General features: G+C 44.8%; 1 protein-coding gene across 1 annotated transcript in view; it reads right to left on the reverse strand.

Moving 5' to 3' along the window:
- Window positions 1–22,553, reverse strand: part of LOC138301758 (cadherin-23-like) — a 1,629,754-nt gene that overhangs the window by 277,976 nt on the left and 1,329,225 nt on the right. Inside the window, exons 19-20 of the mRNA XM_069242267.1 lie at window positions 14,608–14,720; window positions 13,135–13,242 (exon numbers count right to left, since the gene is read on the reverse strand). Coding sequence (XP_069098368.1) covers window positions 13,135–13,242; window positions 14,608–14,720 — 221 coding nt within the window. The remainder of the gene's footprint in view (window positions 1–13,134; window positions 13,243–14,607; window positions 14,721–22,553) is intronic.

Genomic DNA, 22,553 nt, shown 5'->3' on the forward strand with positions numbered 1-22,553 from the left:
GGGTCAGAACACGAGTGAACAGAAAAGTTCATACAGGGGATGACAAGGATGGCAAGAAGAAGGATGGTAAGTCTTCTGACAAGGGTGGGGACAAAGATAAAAAACATTCTGAGTCTTCATCAGACCCACAAAAATCCTCTGGGGGGGGGGTCCAAATCCTCTTCTCACAATCAGAAAAAGCCTTGGTGTTATTTATGTAAAGTAAAAGGCCATTGGGCAAGTGATGCCACTTGTCCAAAGAAAAACACCAAACCTCCCACCACCACAACTCCAACTGAAAATTCTAGTGCCCCTAGTAATAGCAGTGGTGGTGGTAAGTCTACTACAAATAGCCAATCCAAGGGTGTTGCTGGGCTCACCATTGGCAGTGTAGTTGGGATTGGTCTTGTTAGGGAGACCACAAAGGCTGTTCTAGTCTCTGATGGTGGCATTGACTTTCCCACCTTGGTTGCTTGTCCCCTTAATATGGGTAAGTACAAGCAACTACCCTTAATTAACGGTGTTGAGGTTGTGGCCTACAGGGACACAGGAGCCAATGTAACTATGGTTATAGAGAAACTGGTCCACCCTGATCAACACCTACTTTGTCAGCAGTACCAAGTGACATGCTCACAATAACACACGTAGCCACCCTATGGCTGTTGTGAATCTCAACTGGGGGGGTAGTTACTGGTCCAAAGAAAGTTGTGGTAGCCACTGAATTACCTGAAGATTGCTTACTAGGCAATGATTTGGAGGCATCAGCTTGGGCTGAAGTGGAGTTTGAGGCTCATGTAGCAATGCTGGGCATTCCTGGGAATATTTTGCTTTAATCAGGGCTCAGGCCAAAAAGCAAAAAGGACAGGGAAACTTGGATCCTGGAACAATGGACCAAGTGCTCCCAAAAGCTAGGGGTAGGAAGGGTAAATCCTTGCCCACTATCCCTCCCTCACCAGACGATTCCCCTTTTGAGGAAGAGGAATCCTCTCCCTGTACAGAACCTACAACAGATGAGCTGGCAGCAGACACTGCTGAGCTTTTGGGTGCAGGGGGGGCTGCTAGGGAAGAGCTGAGTGTGGCACAGCAGACCTGTCCCACACTAGAGGTTTTGAGACAGCAAGCTGTCAAACAGCAGAATGGGGATGTCAGTGATAACCACAAGGTGTATTGGGAAGACAACCTCCTGTATACTGAGTCAAGGGACCCTAAACCTGGAGCTGCCAGGTGATTGGTCATCCCTTTTCAATACAGAGAGTTTCTTCTTACCTTGGCACATGACATTCCTTTGGCTGGGCATTTGGGCCAAAGTAAAATTTGGGACAGGCGTGTTCCCCTGTTTCACTGGCCTCATATGTCAGAGGACACTAAAGAGTTTTGTCACTCTTGTGTGACCTGTCAAGCCAGTGGCAAGACTGGTGGCACTCCAAAGGCCCCTTTATTTCCACTCCCAGTGGTTGGGGTGCCCTTTGAAAGGGTAGGGGGTTGACATAGTTGGCCCCCTTGACCCTCCAACAGCTTCAGGCAATCGGTTTATCCTTGTGGTAGTGGACCATGCCACTAGGTATCCTGAAGCTATCCCCTTAAGGACCACTACAGCTCCTGCAGTGGCCAAGGCTCTCCTGGGAATCTTTTCCAGAGTGGGCTTCCCAAATGAAGTGGTGTCAGACAGAGGTAGTAACTTCATGTCTGCAGACCTCAAAGCAATGAGGAAGGAGTGTGGTGTAACATACAAGTTCACTACTCTTTATCATCCACAAACAAATGGTCTGGTTGAGAGGTTTAATAAAACTCTCAAAGGTATGATAATGGGACTCCCTGAAAAACTCAGAAGGAGATGGGATGTCCTGTTACCTTGCCTCCTTTTTGCTTACAGGGAGGTACTCCAAAAAGGAGTGGGCTTTATCCCCTTTGAACTCCTCTTTGGGCACCCTGTGAGAGGTCCCCTTGCACTTGTTAAGGAGGGTTGGGAACAACCTTTAAAAGCTCCTAAACAGGACATTGTGGACTATGTACTTGGCCTAAGATCAAGACTGGCTGAGTACATGAAAAAGGCCAGTAAAAACCTTCAGGCCAGCCAGGAGCTGCAAAAGCAATGGCAAGACCAGAAGGCTGTCCTCACCCAGTACCACCCAGGACAGAAGGTGTGGGTATTGGAGCCTGTGGCCCCAAGAGCACTCCAGGACAAATGGAGTGGACCCCATCTAATTGTAGAGAAAAGGGGTGAGGTTACCTACTTGGTAGACCTGGGCACTGCCAGGAGTCCCCTTAGGGTGCTCCATGTCAGCCGCCTAAAACCCTACTATGACAGGGCTGATCTCACCCTGCTCATGGCAGCTGATGAGGGACAGGAAGAAGAGAGTGACCCTCTCCCTGATATCTTCTCCACCACTGAAGCTGATGGCTTAGTGGAGGGAGTAGTACTGGCAGATTGTCTTACTGCTGAGCAGAAAGATGACTGTGTACATCTTTTAAGTCAGTTTTCTGAACTCTTCTCACTGATGCCAGGTACAACTACTTGGTGTGAGCATACAATCAATACTGAAGACAGTTTACCTGTCAAAAGTAAGATTTATAGGCAGCCTGACCATGTCGGGGACTGCATTAAACAAGAAGTTCAGAAACTGTTAGACTTAGGAGTGATTGAGCCTTCAGAAAGCCCATGGGATAGCCCAGTAGTGCTTGTTCCTAAACCGCACAGTAAGGATGGTTAAAGAGAGATGAGGTTTTGTGTTGACTATAGAGGGCTCAACCAAGTAACCAAGACAGATGCTCACCCTATACCCAGGGCAGATGAGCTGATTGATACACTGGCTTCTGCCAAGTATCTGAGCACTTTTGATTTAACTGCAGGGTATTGGCAGATTAAGTTATCAGAAGATGCAAAACCTAAAACTGCATTCTCAACCATTGGAGGGGACTATCAATTCACTGTGATGCCCTTTGGTCTGAAGAATGTACCTGCCACTTTTCAAAGGTTGGGGAGCACAGTCCTGCAAGGGTTGGAAGCTTTTAGTGCAGCATATCTAGATGATATAGCTGTCTTTAGCTCCACCTGGGATGAACACCTGGTCCACCTGTGGAAAGATTTGGAGGACCTGCAAAAGGCAGGCCTCACTATCAAGGCCTCAAAGTGCCAGATAGGGCAGGGGAAAGTGGTTTATCTGGGCCACCTGGTAGGTGGGGAACAGATTGCACCACTGCAGGGGGAGATCTGGACCATTATGGAATGGGCTCCCCTACAACTCAAACCCAGGTGATAGCCTTTTTAGGCCTCACAGCATACTATAGGAGGTTTATTAAGAATTATGGCTCCATTGCAGCTCCTCTTAATGACCTCACTAGTAAACAGATGCCTAAAAAGGTATTGTGGACAGCTAGCTGTCAAAAAGCTTTTGGTGAGCTCAAACAGGCTATGTGATCTGCACCTGTCCTAAAAAGCCCTTGCTACTCCAAAAAGTTCATAGTCCAGACTGATGCTTCTGAATTGGGGGTTGGGGCAGTGCTATCACAGCTTAATACTGAGGACCAGGATCAACCTGCTGCTTCTATCAGCAGGAGTTTGACCCCTAGTGAAAAGCGTTGGTCTGTCATACAGAGGGAGGTCTTTGCTGTGGCCTGGGCACTGAAAAAGTTGAGACCATACCTGTTTGGTACTCACTTTATTGTTCAGACAGAGCACAAACCTCTACTTTGGCTAAAACAAATGAAAGGTGAAAACCCTAAATTGTTGAGGTGGTCCATATCCCTACAGGGAATGGACTATACAGTGGCACATAGACCTGGGAGTACCCACTCCAATGCAGATGAACTCTCCAGATATTTCCACTTAGACAATGAAGACTCATCTGGGCAAGGTTAGCCTTATTTTCCCTCATTTGGGGGGAGGGGTTGTGTAGGAAAGTACCATCTTGCCTGGCATGTTACCCCCATTTTTACTTGTATGTTAGTTTGTTTTTGTCTGTGTCACTGAGATTCTGCTAGCCAGGACCGCAGTGCTCATAAAGTATGCCCTGTATGTGTTCTCAGTGTGGTGCCTAACTGTATCACTGAGGCTCTGCTAACCAGAAACTCAGTGTTTATGCTCTCTCTGCTTTTAAAATTGACACTGCAGGCTAGTGACTAATTTTACCAATTCTGATTGGCACACTTGAACACCCTTATAATTCCCTAGTATATGGTACCTAGGTACCCAGGGTATTGGGGTTCCAGGAGATCCCTATGGGCTGCAGCATTTCTTTTGCCAACCACAGGGAGCTCAGACAATTCTTACACAGGACTGCCACTGCAGCCTGTGTGAAATAACGTCCACGTTATTTCACAGCCATTTTACACTGCACTTAAGTAACTTATAAGTCACCTATATGTCTGACCCTCACTTAGTGAAGGCTAGGTGCAAAGTTACTTAGTGTGAGGGCACCCTGGCACTAGTCAGATAACGAATGCAAGAGCTCACCAGAGTTCCTCTGCACAGCCCTCTTCGACTTCTGCCAAGGATCGACCGCTGACTGCTCCAGGACGCCTGCAAAACCGCAACAAAGTATCAAGAAGACTACCAGCAACATTGTAGCACCTCATCCTGCCGGCATTCTCAACTGTTTCCTGGTGGTGCATGCTCTGAGGGCTGTCTGCCTTCACCCTGCACTGGAAGCCAGGAAGAAATCTCCAGTGGGTCAACAGAATCTTCCCCCTGCTAACGCAGGCACCAAACTTCTGTATCACTGGTCCTCTGGGTCCCCTCTCATCTTGACGAGCGTGGTCACTGGAGTGTCCCCAACACTCCAGTGGCCCTTCTTTCCAAATTTGGTGGAGGTAAGTCCTTGCCTCACCACGCCAGACAGTAAACCTGTGCACTGCGTGAACTGCAGCTGCTAGGGTTCTGTGCACTTTTGCAAGACTTCCTTTGTGCACAGCCTACCCAGGTCCCCAGCACTCCATCCTGCATTTTCCAACTCGCTGAGTTGGACTCCGACTTCATGGAACCCTCTTTTGTTGTGCTGAGTCCACCGTCGTGCTCAGATCTTCTGAATGCCTGTTCAGGTGCTTCTGCGGGTGCTGCCTGCTTCTACGTGGGCTCTCCATGTTGTTGAGCGCCCCCTCTGTCTCCTCCTCCAAGGGGCGACCTCCTGGTCCTTCCTGGGCCCTGGCAGCACCCAAAATCCTCAACCGCAACTCTTGCAGCTAGCAAGGCTTGTTTGCGGTCTTTCTGCATGGAAACAACTCTGCATCCTCCAGCACACCGAGGGACATCTTATGACCAAAGGAGAAGTTCCTGGCACCTTCCGTTGTTGCAGAATATTCACCTTCTTCCACCCGTAGGCAGCTCTTTTGCACCTTCATCCAGGGTTTAGTGGGCTCCTGCCCCCCCGGGACACTTGTGTGACTCTTGGACTTGGTCCCCTTCATTCACAGGTCCTCAGGTCCAGGAATCCGTCTTCAGTGCTTTGCAGTCAGTTGTTGTCTTTGCAGAATCCCCTATCTCAACTTTACTGTCTTTCTGGGGTAGTAGGGTAACTTTACTTTTACTTTTCAGGGTCTTGGGGTGGGGTATCTTGGACACCCTTTGGCCCTCATTACAACTTTGACGGGCGGCGGAGGCCGCCCGCCAAAGTTGCGCCGCAGGAATACCGCACCGCGGTCTGAAGACCGCGGCCGGCATTCTGAGTTTCCCGCTGGGCGGGTGGGCGGCCGCCTTAAGGCCGCCCGCCAGCCCAGCCGGAAACAACCTTCCCATGAGGATGCCGGCTCGGAATCGAGCCGGCGGAGTGGGAAGGTGCGACGGGTGCAGTGGCACCCGTCGCGTATTTCACTGTCTGCAATGCAGACAGTGAAATACAAAGTGGGGCCCTCTTACGGGGGCCCCTGCAGTGCCCATGCCATTGGCATGGGCACTGCAGGGGCCCCCAGGGGCCCCGCGACACCCCCTACCGCCATCCTGTTCCTGGCGGGCGAACCGCCAGGAACAGGATGGCGGTAGGGGGTGTCAGAATCCCCTCGGCGGCGCAGCGAGCTGCGCCGCCTTGGAGGATTCAAAGGGGCAGCGGGAAACTGGCGGGAGACCGCCAGTTTCCCCTTTCTGACCGCGGCCAAACCGCCGCGGTCAGAATGCCCTGCGGGGCACCGCCGGCCTGTCGGCGGTGCCTCCGCGTCCAGCGGCCCTGGCGGTTACAAACCGCCAGGGTCGTAATGAGGGCCTTAGTGTTTTCCTACACTCCCAGCGACCCTCTACACACTACACTAGGCCTGGGGTCCACTCGTGGTTTGCATTCCACTTTTGGAGTAGATGGTTTGTGTTGCCTCTAGGCCTATTGTCTCCTATTGTATTCTATTGTGTTCTATAGTGTTTGCACTACTTTTCTAACTGTTTACTTACCTGATTTTGGTTTGTGTGTATATTTTGTGTATTTTATTTACCTCCTAAGGGAGTATATCCTCTGAGATACTTTTGGCATACTGTCACTAAAATAAAGTACTTTTATTTTTAGTAACTCTGAGTATTGTGTTTTCTTATGATATAGTGCTAAGTGATATAAGTGGTATAGTAGGAGATTTGCATGTCTCCTAGTTCAGCCAAAGCTGCTCTGCCATAGCTACCTCTATCAGCCTAAGCTGCTAGAACAATGGTAATCTCCTAATAAGGGATAACTGGACCTGGCACAAAGTGTAAGTACCACACGCCACCCACTATAAGCCAGTCCAGCCTCCTACAGGCATGAATTCCATCGTGTCTCCCATCCATGTACTACAAGGTAAGGAATCAGGTGCTGTCCTTCTCAGTTTTGCCATGGTAGCTGCAGTGGGTCTCATCTACATCAGCTTCCACGTTGAGACAGACCCAGACATCACCCACCATTTCCTAACTCTCTTCAGTGGCCTTGGAAAACTGAAAGACGTTCATGTCTGCCTTCGTATCAATGAGAGGTTTCGTCTGGGGGACATAGAGACACAGAAAAGTTGCGTTCCATCTTCTTGAACAAAAAATCATGAATGTACTCAGTCTTGACATCATTGAAGCATCTAAAAGCCTCAATCCGTTGAGTGCCTCTCAAACGGTTGTTGTCCTAAAAAACGGACAGGAAGGGGATGTCTGCATATGTGTTGATTTGCACCAGCTGAGCAAAGCAAAAGAGCGAGAACGCCATCCTCGAATATCCAACTCAATGGAGCAAAGTTTTTCTCCAAGCTAGATCTAAACAAAAGTTAGCATCAGATTGAACTAGAGGAACAGTGCCACTATATCACAATATTTGCCACTCATCTGGGCCTTTTCCGGTACAAGAGATTGAATTTGGGCATCTCATCAGCTGCTGAAAATGTAAAGGGAATCATCCAGGCACTGCCTTAGGCATTAAATGACAGTGTTGACATGCTTGTTTTTGGGCCCACCCGCGAGATGCATGATACTGCACTGCACAAGTCTGTCATCTGCTCTGTGAAGCTGGGCTTACCCTCAATGCCCGCAAATGTGAGTTCCACCGACCCAAGTTGAAATTCCTCAGACACCTGTACTCAGAGGAAGGTATGATGCCTGATCCAGAAAAAGTCACTGCCCTCATGATTGGTAGTCCATTGAGTGACGTTCTCATGCTCCACTCTTTTTTAGGCATGGCTAGCTATGGAGCCAAATATATTTGGCACTATGCCACCATTAGGGCCCAACTTTATCTCACAAAACTGAAGGTGGCCTTCCAGTGGTATCTGGACTCTGAGCACAGTTTTCAACAAATAAAGGCTGCTCTCGCCAAGGTCACTGTTATGACCTACTTTTTCTCCAAGCTATCCACAGGCCTAACTCTTGATGCCAGTCTGGTGGAGCTGATTGCTATTTTGGCACAACACTCTGGAACCCCGGAGGCCAAGCATCATATCGTTGCCTATGCCAGCAGAAGTCTCTCTGACACTGAAAAAGCCTACCCTTAACCTGAGAAGGAGAGTCATACAGAAGTGTGGGCCTGTGAACACTTTCATGACTTGATATATGGTTAAAGGTTCACCATCATAATAGACCACCAGGCCCCTGTAACCATTTTTGAGAACCCCAGAGCCAAAATGCCCCCTATGATCAAACAGTGGCGAATACACCTCCAAGAATATGACTACGTCATCATTCATAAACCAGGCAAGGAGCACAATCCAGTCGGTCAGTTCTCCATATAGCTGCTGCACTCACCAAAAATACACTCATCCATTGCTGAGGAATAACTCCAGTTCATATTCAGCACGTGTGCCCCCGCACTTTCAATTTCTCAAATAGTGAAGGCTACAAAAGAGGTCAGCAACATAGCCCTCGTCATACACCTCAATGACCAAAACAAGTGGAAGCACAGCAAAGAGTGGAGTGATGATTCTGAGGAGATTAAGGCCTTCTACAATGACCAGTATGATCTGACAGTCACTTGAGAGGGACTTGTCCTATGAGGGTCACGCATTGTAATCCCTAATAAAATTGTGCAAACAAGCCACTGACCTATCCTACCAAGGACACCGAGAGGTATTTGCGACCAGAAGATCACCTGAGACAAACTGGTTCCCTGTGATGTGCTTCTCAACATACAAATAATGTGTTACTAATGTCATAAATCTTGGCAGTTGCACACTTCTTAATGTAGACTTCTGCTTGTCTTCATGTTCTTGGCCATTTCTGCTCTGAATTTGACTCTATTCCATCCCATTCACTGTTTGTTCAACAGTCAATGCCTTAGCCTTGAGTGCATTCCTGTTGGTTCACCACTCACCAGCCTCAAAGACACCTGAGAGAAGGGTTTTTTATTTATCCACTGAAACATCACCTGATTTTCCCATATCAAATAAGTGTAGTGTCATTGCAATAGCAATGAGTAAAAAAACACATATGGCAGAACCTGGAGTGCGCGCATTTTCAAGCCTTAAAAATGACATCTGCTCGGTGCAACAACAATGCCATGGTCAGAACACAACCCATTATACGAGCAATTATCACCTTAAGAATACATGCTACAGCTACGCATTGGACATAGCAGGAACCAATAATTAAACTGAAAGAAAGGAAGGGAAAGAGCACATGTAGGAAATTCCAGTACAAAGGAATTAGAACTGAAAGTAGGTGTGAAGGGCGGCAACAAATTTAGATTCACTTGACACAGCATTTCTGTTTTGAAAATTGAATAGATCTCTCTTCTTCACATCATAAGACCTACTACTTCTCCATGTTGCCTATATAAGTCTCCAATCCTGTATTGTAAACAAAAGGCGGTATGTACACTGGGGTACCCAGGGTAATATTATGGCCGCCTAGTTTGCGCTACTGGCATGGGCCTCCCCTTGGTGAGCTACAGTACATGTGAAGACAGTACAGATTTGGCTCACTCGAATTCCATCAGTGCTGTGGAGCCACACTGATGGCAATAGAGTGTTGTACAAATCTTCTGTAACATAGCATAAACTAGCCTGCTAAATGGACATTCTCAGGGCTGACTGGATAGGAGAGCTGATGACAAATCACTAATTTGGTTCCCAAGTCTGTGAGGAACAAATTACTGTGAATAATCGAGACCAGTTAGTTTTTTGTTGAAAGTTGGGTTACTTAACTTTTCTCTTAGTTTGTTTACCTAATCCTCACGTTTAAATGAAAGCTATTAACAGCAGTCGCAGCTGGTGATGGGCCAAAGTGGCAGGGCAGGGACAGGAGGGAACAAAACAAAAGTAAAAAAATATATTTAAAAAAACAAACTTACCTTGACTGCACCGGCGCTCTCTGCTGCACTGCAGGCACAGGCTCCCAGCCTGCCCTGTGGCCAATCTCACGCTGCTCAGAACAGTTATGATTGGCTGGAGCACCCTGACTGGGCGCTCTAAGGCAGAGTGGAAGTCTCTGCCTGCTCTCTCGACCCGGCAACACAGTGCCGGTTTGGAGAGAGACCTGGGAGCATGTGTGTTTGGCCTGCCCGAGACAGCCGGCCAAACATACATGCACACTGAGGGGAGTGCTGTGGCTGTCATCCCCCATGGCTCTGCCCCTTTAATATTAAAACAATAATAAACATAATTTATTATCATTTTATTTTTAAATGTTTGCAGCTGCTGCTGGTGGGGGGGGAGGAAGGGCGACACTCCCCCGCAATAGAGTAGGAGCCACCACTGGTTAACAAGGAATAAGTGCAATAGAGAGCTCGAGCTCCTTTGTGTTTCCGATAAAACTACATCTGACATTTCTGTGATAGCACAGCAAGATTAGTTTGCTGTTCACAGGATTTTGGGCAGGAAGGTATTTGGTCACCTATCCCATTCCATGTGGAAGGCAGATGCCAATTTAGCAGCTGGACCAGGGGAAGCTAGGACTAGGATCAGAGATTGTGTTATCAAATTATTCACAGGCTTACAATTTTATCTATGATGTTTCACCTGTCATTAAACCATTAACATTTTTCTACATATTGTTTTTGTTTTCATTGTTCCACTTTCAACACACCAAAAAGACATACCCCCATTTCTTTGACAGTTGTGGCTGGTGGTGGGATAAAGTGGCGGGCGGCGTGGGGGGGATCTGGAGGTGTGAGGGGAGGGGAAGGGTGAGGCGGACAAAACAAACAAAAAAATAAATAAACCTACCTGAATCCTTGCTGCATCGCCATAACGCCGGTCTCCAGGCTCCACTGAAGGCTAAGGCTCCCAGCCTGCAGCCAATCCTAACATGGCTCTCATGCTGCTGGCAGCATGACAGCGGTGTCAGGATTGGCCTGAGTGCCCTGGCTTTGCGTTCCTATGCAGACTGGGAGCATGTGCCTGCTGTCTCCAACCCGGCAACACAGCACGCGTTGGAGACAGCTCAGTGCACATGTCGGTTTGGCCGTACTGAGATGGCCAGCCAAGCACACTTGCACACTCAGGGTTCACACCAGTCCCTGTCCCTGTCATTCCCCATGGGCCTGCCCCCTTGAAAAATAAAATGATAATAAACATTTGGCAACTGCTGCTGGCGAAGGGGGGCATTCCTCCGCCATAGTGGAGGTGCCTCCACTGATCTTTGACCACATTACTGAAAATCACCTTTATTTCTCCTTCTTTTCTTTCACATGTAGAGGACTGGACACGACCCATCCCAATTCTGCACTCTCACAAAAGCTCAACCTTGCCCCATTTGAAATATCCGAGCAACGCTTATTTTCAGTCATTTTTTAAAACTATTTTCAAATAAAGTGTTAATAGGGAATGATTTTTTAGGGAAAATGTCAAGGATAGTTTTGGGAGCTAGTTACAGTTTGAAAACAGCAAGAAACCTAGGTACAGAGTACTCTTTCATTGCTGCCTACTTTTGTATACAGGAGGAAAGAGATATGAACAAAGGAGGTGCATCAAAGCAATGACACTGGGCTAGACTGTTGAAAACAGAGAGAATGATATAACTTTAATGATAAAATGATTTAACAATGCAAGAAGAATGAAACAAGAGAGGGACATATCCAGATAGTTATACTGAAAAGGGGAAAGTGCTAGGATGATGGGATTACAAAAATAAGAGTAAGCCATTGGAGTACGGAAAATGCAGATTTTACAACACGTTTTTTTTATCACTTGTTGCAAGCTATATAGACATGTGATTTGGGTAAAAGAATAAAATTAGTTTAAAAATAAACCAAAAGTAAAAGAGGTGTGTTAACGTTTTGAAATAAAAAAAAATCTAAGAATTTTGAAAAATGAAAATGATACAAACATTGTTGGCATTAGGGATTTCAAAGTGAGGATAGATTGGGTTAAAATCTTAAACGTAATAAGGCATCAAAGTTATGGAAGTTAAGGAATCAACTCTGCAGCCTTAATCTATATCTCTTCTGTAACGTCCACCACAGCCCAATCACTCTTTGATTTGCTAAAAAAAATAAGTGCAGGAGCTGAATGCTTTTCTCAGGAGCCCATAACGAGTCCTGATAACAGGCAGGGTAGCGGATCATCCAGACTGGCTAGTCTAGATTCCACATCATGCATCTGTCCTTCGGCTGCTTACAGTTTATGTCTCTTTATCTCAGTCACAGAGGTTTTTTAGGGTCGAGCGCACAAGCAGTCCGTCCCTGTTGTAATCTCTCTTTGGGCTTGTAACCACACCCATGTCATGCCTGTCACTTTCATTGGTTCGTGGGCTTGCCTATTAAAATCCACCTGCTTTCATTAGTTAAAGGCATGTATACGTCATGCCATTTCTGGTGTTTATTCCTCCTTGAGTGCGCCCACCAACTACTGAAAACTTACAAGGCTCGATATTTTCAGCCTGGTTTCTGCATTCCTTTATCTTTTAATTTTCCATGCAGCGATCATGCTGCGTTTTACATAACGTTATCGCGCTCGGTTTTTTTCTTATAATTTGTGTGGCAAGAAAAGTCCGGTTAGGAGTTTACAACACTAATAGCTCCGACTCCAGCAAATGTGAGACCTGTTACATTGCAAATGCTTGTTTTATCCTACTGTCTCCCTTTGTCACAGTTTTCATATCGTTCTCTTCCCCTCTCTGTTTCCGTTATCTGCCTTTCTCTTCTTGCCCTGGATTAAAGTTTGGTGATGAAAAGTAAGTCCTGTTCTCCAAACGCTGAGTTTTGGCAATCATTCTAACTGCTGGTGAGATGTGCTACAGGCAGATTTTTGCAGGTGATGCGACGTTATTTGAAAGCAACTGTATTTTAAAAAAATAATGTGTTGGGTTACATACAAGAACAATAACTTCCTCCATGTTCATGATGTCTACTTGTGGCTTTTTAAAATGTAATGGGTATGGTCAGACATATTACAAGAAGCCAAGTTCTCATTGATTGGCAGTACGATCAGATGGATATGCACATCTGCTGTTTTATAATTCTATGAAAACATAACACGGGTCACTGATATCCTCGCGTTGAAATGCCAAGGCCATCAGCAGGGCAAGTTTGTAAACAAACACTACCATCCCCGGCTGTGAGATAGACAAAGGTATGTATCCTACCAGAATCACTGTTTCAAAACATTACTATGTCCGCTTATTATGAGAGATATGAATGAGTAAGAAGCCCGTAGAGGGAGAAAAATGTGGGGAAGGGTGAGTGGGAACCACCGATTAAAGGTGATGGCCGTTAGCAAGAATCCATGGAATATAGTTAATGGTTCATTCAGGTTCGTTCAGAATGCACTTAATTTGAGACTTCCATCTGTATTTACCGCAGTGACATCTGAATCTGGAGGCGTCATCTCCACCAGGTTGATCAGATATGGTTCATCTCGCCATTGAGGAGCATTGTCATTAATATCCAGCAAGGTAATATTCACCTGGAAGAAGCACATTGGAATTAGTGTTTAATTTACTGCAAAATATCCACATTCATCTGATTGCATGAAGATATTCACTTACACATAGGGATGTTTACTTATACAGAAATATATCCACTTACACATTACCGCTTAAACACATACCACCCAAAATAGATCATGGAAACTCTTATCTACATAGTAGTTCTACTGCAGATGTTCTGATTAAAGAGAAAGCACACTAAGTAAAGCCTAGCATTAAGACCAATAAATGTAACACTTAGGAAATAAGAGTGCTAAAGGTTATTTAAAGGTGAGAACAGTGGATTTCCAACGCCACACTCCACCATCTCTACTTACACTGAGCAATTTCCTCACAAACACCTTGGATAAACTGAGTTATACAGTATACACTAAAGTAACGAAATAAAATAACTATCTAAATCAAATTAGAAAGACTGCCTCCCTGATTCCACCAAAGAGGATCTCAGAAAAATCAACTGATAGCAAAAATGTGGTTCAGCAACAAAAATATCTTTCTTTCATAAGAAAAGTCCATTTATTCTTCACAACTAACTCCTGAAAAGTCAGTAAAACCCATTGGAATAAACCCATGAGATGAGCGCTCTGACAGTCAGCAATATCATTGGATATTGAGAGGCACAAATTACGCATTATTCCTTTATTCAAAAGACAGCTGGCTTCACTAGATGTACAAACATCAGTTGTGAAAGTCTTGCATGAGGGGCTGCAGCTATGAAATTATGTTAGATTATCCATTGCCTTCAATGTTTCACCAGGTGAGTGTGCTTAATCGACTATGGGTGATTTATGGTAAGTGCATCATAGCCGAGTTTGGTGCTGCAAAAAGAATATGGCAACTTGCATAATGAAGGCCAGGTTTATGTTATCAAGGGAATGAACTGATGTCTGAAAATGAAGTTTGTCCGCCACTTCGGAAAACAAAAAAACAAATTTAAAGCAACCATTGTGGGAAGATGTAACCTGTCACATCTCCACCACTTTGTTTTAATCAAAAATGATAATGGGCTGATGGTTTACCACCAGGCACAGCAGGCACAGATGTAGTCATTAGGTTTTTGAGGAACCACTTCTTAATGATCCGTTAGTTAAACCCACCTAACCCACAAGGGTCTGGTGGATGGGGAATCTGTTACAATATGGACAGAGCTAAAGGCTATTGAATTTGTCTAGCTAGCTCTGACTCAGGGCCACTGAACTATGTCTTTGGATGATCATGGTTGGTTGATTACAAAAGCTACCTGTCCGATGCTCATACTCATTACAATTACCCAGTTTCTGAAACAGAAGAAAGCTCATACACACAAAGACATAAAGGGCACACAGAGAGAAACTGAGACTTACAGTTGCAATGCCAATTTTCTGGTTGGGCCCCACACCACCATCAACTGCTCGGATGATCAGGATGTACTCAGACTTGACCTCTCTGTCCAGCAATGATGTAGTTGTGATCTCGCCTGCCCAGTGAAACAAAAATGAGAAAAAAAAACATTGAAGAACCTGAATCATTGTTCTATTTAAGAAGATTTGCTATGGCTTTGGAAGAGAAACAAGCTAAAGAGGACATTATCAGTAGTCTGTTTTGGTTATAATAATTAATGTTATGAAACTTAACTTTTAACTTTCTTGGTGGGTAGGTATGGCTGTCTAGAATGATTAAAAAGATATGTATATATATATATATATATATATATATATATATTTCCCACTGAAAAAAACTAAAACTAAAAATTATGGGGACGTTACAGTTAGGTTGACATTTTACCCATGCAAAACCATAGAAATTCAGCAGCTATAGTTATACTTATGTTGAGAAACTATAACTCATTGCCCAAAGTTACTTTGGGACACAAGTTATAGTTTCTTCAGCTAAGTATCACTATACGTATAACTATAACTGCTGAATTTCTATGGTTTTGTATGGGTAAAACATCAACTTAACTATAACGTCCCTGTAACATTTGTTTTTTTTCAGTGAATTTCTATAGTTTTTGTAACACAAGTTAATATTTCTGTCAGGTTACGGTCAGCTAATCAGGGCATTCCTTTTCTCCTGGATTCGAGAAGAGTCTGAGGAGGATCCGAGGAGGATTCCAGAATCCACAGATCACCTGAAAAAAAGAGCAATTTTGTGTCCATGAGGGGTCTCTAAGGGACCCCCCATGTTTCCTACGGTGTCAGGGTACTTGTATCCTGACCTTTAAATGTTTTTACACCATTTTTCCCCATCTTCCAGGCAATGTGAGAAACAAAACGGCAGGCACAACTTCTCTGTCAGGCAGCCAATCAGGGCTTTCCTCCGAATCTGCATAGGATCAGAGGAGGATCTGCGTCCCTATATTTACAAATTTGATTTTCATTTAGTAACTAGAAAACTACTAAACAGATTTAACCCAAATCACATAAAGATGCTTTCTGGACCAAGAACTAGCTGTCTGCCAAATTTGAAGTAAATCCGTCCAGCGGTTCGGGCTGTAGTCGTGTTCAAAATCGCTATAAAAATTAACACGGGGCAAACGTGTTTTTCATTAGCTTAAAATCTACTCATTCTGTGATTGACAGGATAGACTTATAAGTTTTAACTGATATATTCAAAAATGCCCATTAAACAGTCTTTAAATCCTGCCCAGCACCTTTTTGTAATGCAAATGTCTCAAACAATGTTGGGCAGATTAACAAGTCATACAAGCATGCTTTCTGACTAAAGTTCTACATTCATGCTTATGGTTTAAATCTATTCACCTTTTTATCCTCTATCTTTCAGCGCAATTTCCAATGAGAGTTAAAATGTCAAATGATGCCCTTTTTTTTACCCCCCCTTGTTTTTTTTTTTTTTTTGCTGTGGACAGATGTTCACGAAACTTGTCATGCTGGAACTTAACTCCCTGACTGGATAAATTGCAAGGTTTCTTGAAAATGAGTTCACAGAGGCAAAAGCTACAGGCTAATCAAAAAACACCTTCAATGGATACAACATCTGTAGACCATAACTACACAGTGGCATTATATATGCCAGTGGTTTCAATGCTCACATTTCACAGAAAAGAGGTCTGACCGTGAATTATTTCCTGTAATTCACAGTGCTGAATTAATTTGCAAGCTATTTAGCTTCTGTAAACATTTAAATAAAGACCGTATTCTGTCTTTCTTTCAGTGCCGGCAAAAACACTCCTAGAATGACAGTGCTGCTCATAGACAATTAATCAGGACAGCTGGCAAGCCCATCCCTGCAGGCCCATCCTTGATGCAAGCATCTACCAATGACTTTTCCCTCATGAAAATAAACATTGTAAATGGAAAACCTTGTCATGAATTTAAATGCACAACAAGCCTCTCTAAGATGGCGCTGAATGTGCCAGTACTGGTTTTGTCCCTTTATTGTGTTTAACGTAATCAGCACCAGTTTTTTTGTATATAATGCACCATGTAATAAACAATTGCCATGTGATAGAGGTGTGTGAACACCAATATGTGGTGATGTGTCCTCTGCTGCAAAAAGATTAAGGCCCATATTTATACTTTTTGACGCAAAACTGCGCTAACGCAGTTTTGCGGCAAAAAAATTTGCGCCGGCTAACGCCATTCTGAAGCACCATCGGGCGCCGTATTTATTGAATGGCGTTAGCCGGCGTTAGCCGACCGGCGCTGCCTGGTGTGCGTGAAAAAAAACCACGTACAACAGGCAGCGCCGGCGTAGGGAAAAATGGCGTTTGGGCGTCCAAAAATGGGGCTGAGGCAAAAAAATCGTCTTAACCCGATTTGCGCCATTTTTTTACGACGCCCATCCCCCATTGAAATGACTCCTGTCTTAGCAAAGACAGGAGTCATGCCCCCTTGCCCAGGGGACTTCTGTCCCCTGGGCATGGTCATTGGGCATAGTGGCATGTAGGGGGGCACAAATCAGGACCCTCTATGCCACAAAAAAAATAAAAAAGAATACTTACCTGGACTTACCTTAATGTCCCTGGGGTGGGTCCCTCCATCCTTGGGTGTCCTCCTGGGGTGGGCAAGGGTGGCAGGGGGTGTCCCTGGGGGCAGGGGAGGGCACCTCTGGGCTCATTCTGAGCCCACAGGTCCCTTAACGCCTGCCCTGACCCAGGCGCTAAAATCCGGCGCAAATGCGGGTTTTTTAGACCCGCCCACTCCCGGGCGTCATTTTTGCCCGGGAGTATAAATACGACACATATGCATCGGAGTCATTTTTTAAGACGGGAACGCCTACCTTGCATATCATTAACGCAAGGAAGGTGTTCACGCAAAAAAATTACGCTAATTCCATGAACTTTGGCGCTAGACGCATCTAACGCCAAAGTATAAATATGGAGTTAGTTTTGCGTCGAATTTGCGTCGAAAAAAACGACGCAAATTCGGCGCAAACGGAGTATAAATATGCCCCCAGATCTTGCATTACAAAACTTCCTTGGAGGGACGTGGCTTTCAGAACAGAAGTAGGAAGTCATTTCTTGGATTCCTTGCTGTGCTCGGTGTAGTGCTAGAATGCCATTTCCATTATATATATATAATTTTTCTTTTCACTGAAAAAACAAAGGTGAAAGGAACGGTACAGTAAGGTGAAATGTCAGTTAAGGCATACTGTGTTAAACTACATAACCACTGAAATTAACTAGCAGTAGTTATCTCGAGTACCTATAACTTTCACCCCCACAATGGACAGTGTTGTTTATCAAGGATGCCACTTCAGATGCTGCAATGATGTTATCAATTAAGTCATAGAACATGTTATGAGTGATGTGATATGTGAGGTAAATAACTGCGTGGTGAGCGAGTGAGTTATAATTACTTTAAGGTTACTCGACATATTGTAACTAGTGAATTTCAGTGGTTTTGTTGGTTTAAAACAATATGTTTTAATTCATATTTTCATCTAACTCTAGCCTCCCTTTAACCTTTGTTTTTTTCAGTGAATGTCTAAGGTGTTGTCATTGTAAAGTGAAATATAATTCCCTGTCAGATAGTCCAAATGAGATTGGCCAATTTTTTCATTTGCAGTGAGATTTCTGCACCGTTTATCATTTGTCAGGGGCGAAATTTGCACCACAACTTGACTATATCAAGTATGTATATGTGGGTTTATCTGCGTCCTTTCTACAATGACTATAGAGAGGAAAATAAACAAAGCCTCTTTTTTACAATGGAAGCACGATCATCTATATCTTCATATCTCCTACTGCAGGTGGCAAAAGGAGTTCTGAGTATGTCCTTGCAAATTACCCTGAAAACATTTTATTCCCTGTAAACAAAATCACTAAAACTCTGACATCCCTAGTGAAAACTCTTGGTTCATGAGAATTGTCACTCATTGAAAGTACCTTACCTCCACAAGGCATGATCACGTGGCCATCTTTTACCTAGGCTAGTTTCCAAGCTATGGAACTAACTTCCACTCAAATACCAGGGAATCACACACCAGCTCAGGTTCCATAAGGGTTTAAAAACCTGGTTGTTTCCTGGTGGTAAGACTTTCAAGTCACAAGACGAAGTATGTTGCTAGTGCCAAGAGCCATTCAGAAAGCAGGTGGGTGGTTTTATAATGGAACAAAGTATGCAACTGTGTAACAAGACTTCACAAGCATGCAAGTGAAAATATAGAGAATTGGTGCAGATGGAGTTGATATCACAGAAAAAGACATATGTGCTTTTATTAACTGTTTTTTGATGTGTGTACCATCAGCATACATAGAGCAGTTAAAAACTTGCCTCAAAAATGTTGGCAAATCTCTATCCATGTTTTTTAAAATGCTCTCAGTGGTCTTGAAATTGAATGAGCATGATCCACGCAGATGATGTCCATTGCACTACAACTGTGAAAAGTGGACAGTAGGTCTCAGGGTTAACTCTCTTGGTAGCAATCTTTTCCCTCCCACTGTCTCAGCTGTCCCAGGTCTGCACAGTACCTTGTGCATTGTCTTTCCTGAGTTTTTTGTCGGTGTGCTTCATGCCTGCAATCATTGGTAGGTTATCACCCCATGACATGTTGTGCCCAGCAAGGCCCACAGAGCATGAAGAGCAATGACTCTGCCCTGGTTCTACTATCTGGTGCATGGCCAATACCATGGTCAACATCTAGGTGTCAGGTAAGCAGAGACAGCAATAGCACCTGTCGAAAAGGCTGTGGTGGATTCCAGGTTCTCACAGCTCAGTAGATCTTGAAGATTGGATTCTTCCTCTTGCATGACAAAAAACCTCCTACCCAACCAAGCTAGGTGCCCATCCCTCATGGTGTCTGTGAGTACATAGTGCTGGATGCAAGCCTCTTTAGTCGATAAAGATGTCCTCTGGTACTTTAGGTTCTTCCTTGTATAAACAGCAGACTACAGTTTGATCTTTAGCACTATTTAGCACAATCTATCCACCCCTTGTAGTCTTAGATAAAGTAGCCAGGTTTCTGGTCCTGACCTGACAAAGAGACCTGGCATGGATACTCTCAATCCTGGAGCACAGAGTGTTTCCCAGTCTTAACCTGTTTGTAGATCCTAGATTCCTCGTAGTGGAATCTTGGTACACTAGCTGGAAGTTGCTTCCTCATCTTTGTACTTAAATGGCAATCAGGAGTTGTGTATTCTAATAGTTCAGTTCTACAGCCAGTCCTGTGCAGCTCTGCCATTTTCCTTATTGCCACTCAGAGTGGTCTAGTCAAGGCCTTCGTCATCAAGCAGAAGGGTGGGGCAGAGCTGGGAGTCTCAGGCAGTAGAAACACAAACCAAAGGTATGAAGACAAAGGAATCTGTCCCACAAAGTTACCTGTTAACCTGTGGGGGGTTGTCCTGAAATGGAACAATGGGTCAAGGTGGTGCAGGGGAAACTTTCTAGTGCAATTGGGACCTACTATCTCCTCTCCTAAACACTCATCAGGCTAACCCACTACAAAAGATCCCTGGAATGTCTTAGGGGCCACACTGCAATTCACATCTGCTATCTTGATACTTATCTCAAACTCTCTGTCCTGCTACTCTTAAATTTAGTAAATACAGAATGGATCCTACCGTGGATATGAACACCTGTGTCATACACACTCTCTACACACATCTTCTAGACATATAGAAAGGTGCATATCTGTGACAACCATGTCCACATTGATGGGTAAAGGTCCAGGTTGCAAGGGATTGGCTGACTCATTTTATAAAGTAGGAGAAAGTGGCAAGAAACTATTTCCAGTGCTTACAGGTTAAAAGTAGGCCTGGGAAGAATTTGTATTACACCAGAGTAATTTCAGTAAATTCACGTTATCCTTTTGACATGAAATTACTTAAACTTACCCAAATATACCCGTTCATGTAGTTATGAGAAATTTGGCACAAAACTTCCTACCTCTGGAGCACAGGATCAATGAACTCAGTAGCATGAGCAGCTATTGGCCAGGGCTGGACATGTTTTGGTGGCTTTAGGGCTATTTTCTTGGTGCAAAACATATACATAGGTCCATTGTGGATGCAAGAGTGCCCTTTGCACTGAGAAAATAGTGTTAAATGCTGGGTTCCCCTACTCATGTAATTCCAAATAATCTTGTGTCATTTTGATGCAACTTTGCATAATTACGCCTCAACATAATACAAAGTTACACCCACATTGGTGAGCATGGTTCATCTGAGCAGTTCCATGAGGATACAAAATGACAAGCATGCCCTGCAGAATACCTTTAGTCACAAGTATGATGGGCCAATGAAAAGACTATGAAATAAAATTAAAAAAATCCCCCTAACTCAAGAACAATAAATAACGTATTTGTTCTTTTTGCTTAGGGCCAACCAGTCAGTGTTGAAATCTCAAGCTTTCCATCTCGTGAACTCTGAAACTAGGAACCAACTTGTAATAAAAGTAGGAGAAGGAAAAACCAGTGTACACAATGTGCATCAATATCATAAGAAGGACAGCCACAACCTTATTGCGTCCTCCATTACTGTAATAGGTGGGATACAAACTTTGCAATGTGAATTGCAAAGGCATGTTACTGTATGATTTACAAAGTACATGTGAGAAATCTAGTTTGTGTTTGAGGGAGTGTGAGCTCTTCTTAAACAATAGCCACAATCCCTGTCAGGGTAAACTACCAAAGTCACTAAATTAACCTGTGATTAACCCTCTGGCAGCTTAGCACAAAAGCAGCCAGACTTAACTTAGTGGCAATGTGTAAACTATTTATTCAATATGCCACCAGTAATAAAGTGAAACCACAACACAAGACAAATCCCACACATTTAGAAAAACACAGTAAATCTTTTTAAAGTATTTGACAGCAACACAGCAAAAAGTCGAATCAGTAGAACTGGAGCGATACAATTTCAAGGTTTAGGGTAAGTATACAGCCTAAAATGACAAAATGTCACTCACAGTTATCTGGTCATGCAAGACCAGGTGAAAGTGACAAGTTCACGGTGACAGCGTTGAAGCCCAGGCCAGGTACAGGGACCGGGTGGGTCCCTCTGAAAAAATTATGCTCTAAAGTCCAGCCCAATGAGTCCACTGCATGGTGTAGGTGGCCGTGAGGAGCAGGGAGAGAGTTGTGGATGATTGTTGATGTAGCGTGAAGAGCAGACAGGGTGCAATGGGTAGTTGTTGCTGTAGTATGAAGATCCTGTTCATCATCCTGGATCGTCGTTGCTGGAGCTTCATGTTGTTGGTCACTGCAGGCTGTCGATGCTGTAGCGTGAAGTGCAAATTTCGCCTTGGCGGTCATTGCTGGTGGTCGCTGTAATGCAAATAGTCAGGTTCACCAGAGTTTCGTGTGGGTGGCTAGCAAAGGCAGCAAGATCTTGGCACTAACAAGCCTGTATGCAGTCACGAACGCGAACACCTCAGAATTTTGTGATTTCTTCTTTTTTACAGGAGGAGCTCCACTGATGCCACACTAAGGCGGTCATTTTGACCGCGCCGCCCGCCATGCGGTCACCGCCATTTGGCCGCTCCGCGGTCAAAAGACCGCGGAGGCCATTCTGGCTTTCCCGCTGGGCTGGCGGGCGCCCGCCAAAGGAGCACCCGCCGGCCCAGCGGGAAAGGCCCTGCAACATAGAAGCCGGCTCCGAATGGAGCCGGCGGTGTTGCAGGGATGCGATGGGTGCAGTTGCACCCGTCGCGATTTTCACTGTCTGCTAAGCAGGCAGTGAAAATCATGCTGGTGCCCTGTCAGGGGGCCCATGCACTGCTCATGCCAGTGGCATGGGCAGTGCAGGGGCCCCCAGGGGCCCCACGACACCCGTTCCCGCCATCCTGTTCCTGGCGGTAAAAACCGCCAGAAACAGGGTGGCGGGAAGGGGGTCGGAATCTCCATGCGC

Source organism: Pleurodeles waltl, chromosome 6, assembly GCF_031143425.1.
Source record: "Pleurodeles waltl isolate 20211129_DDA chromosome 6, aPleWal1.hap1.20221129, whole genome shotgun sequence".
Taxonomy (NCBI): Eukaryota; Metazoa; Chordata; class Amphibia; order Caudata; family Salamandridae; genus Pleurodeles; species Pleurodeles waltl.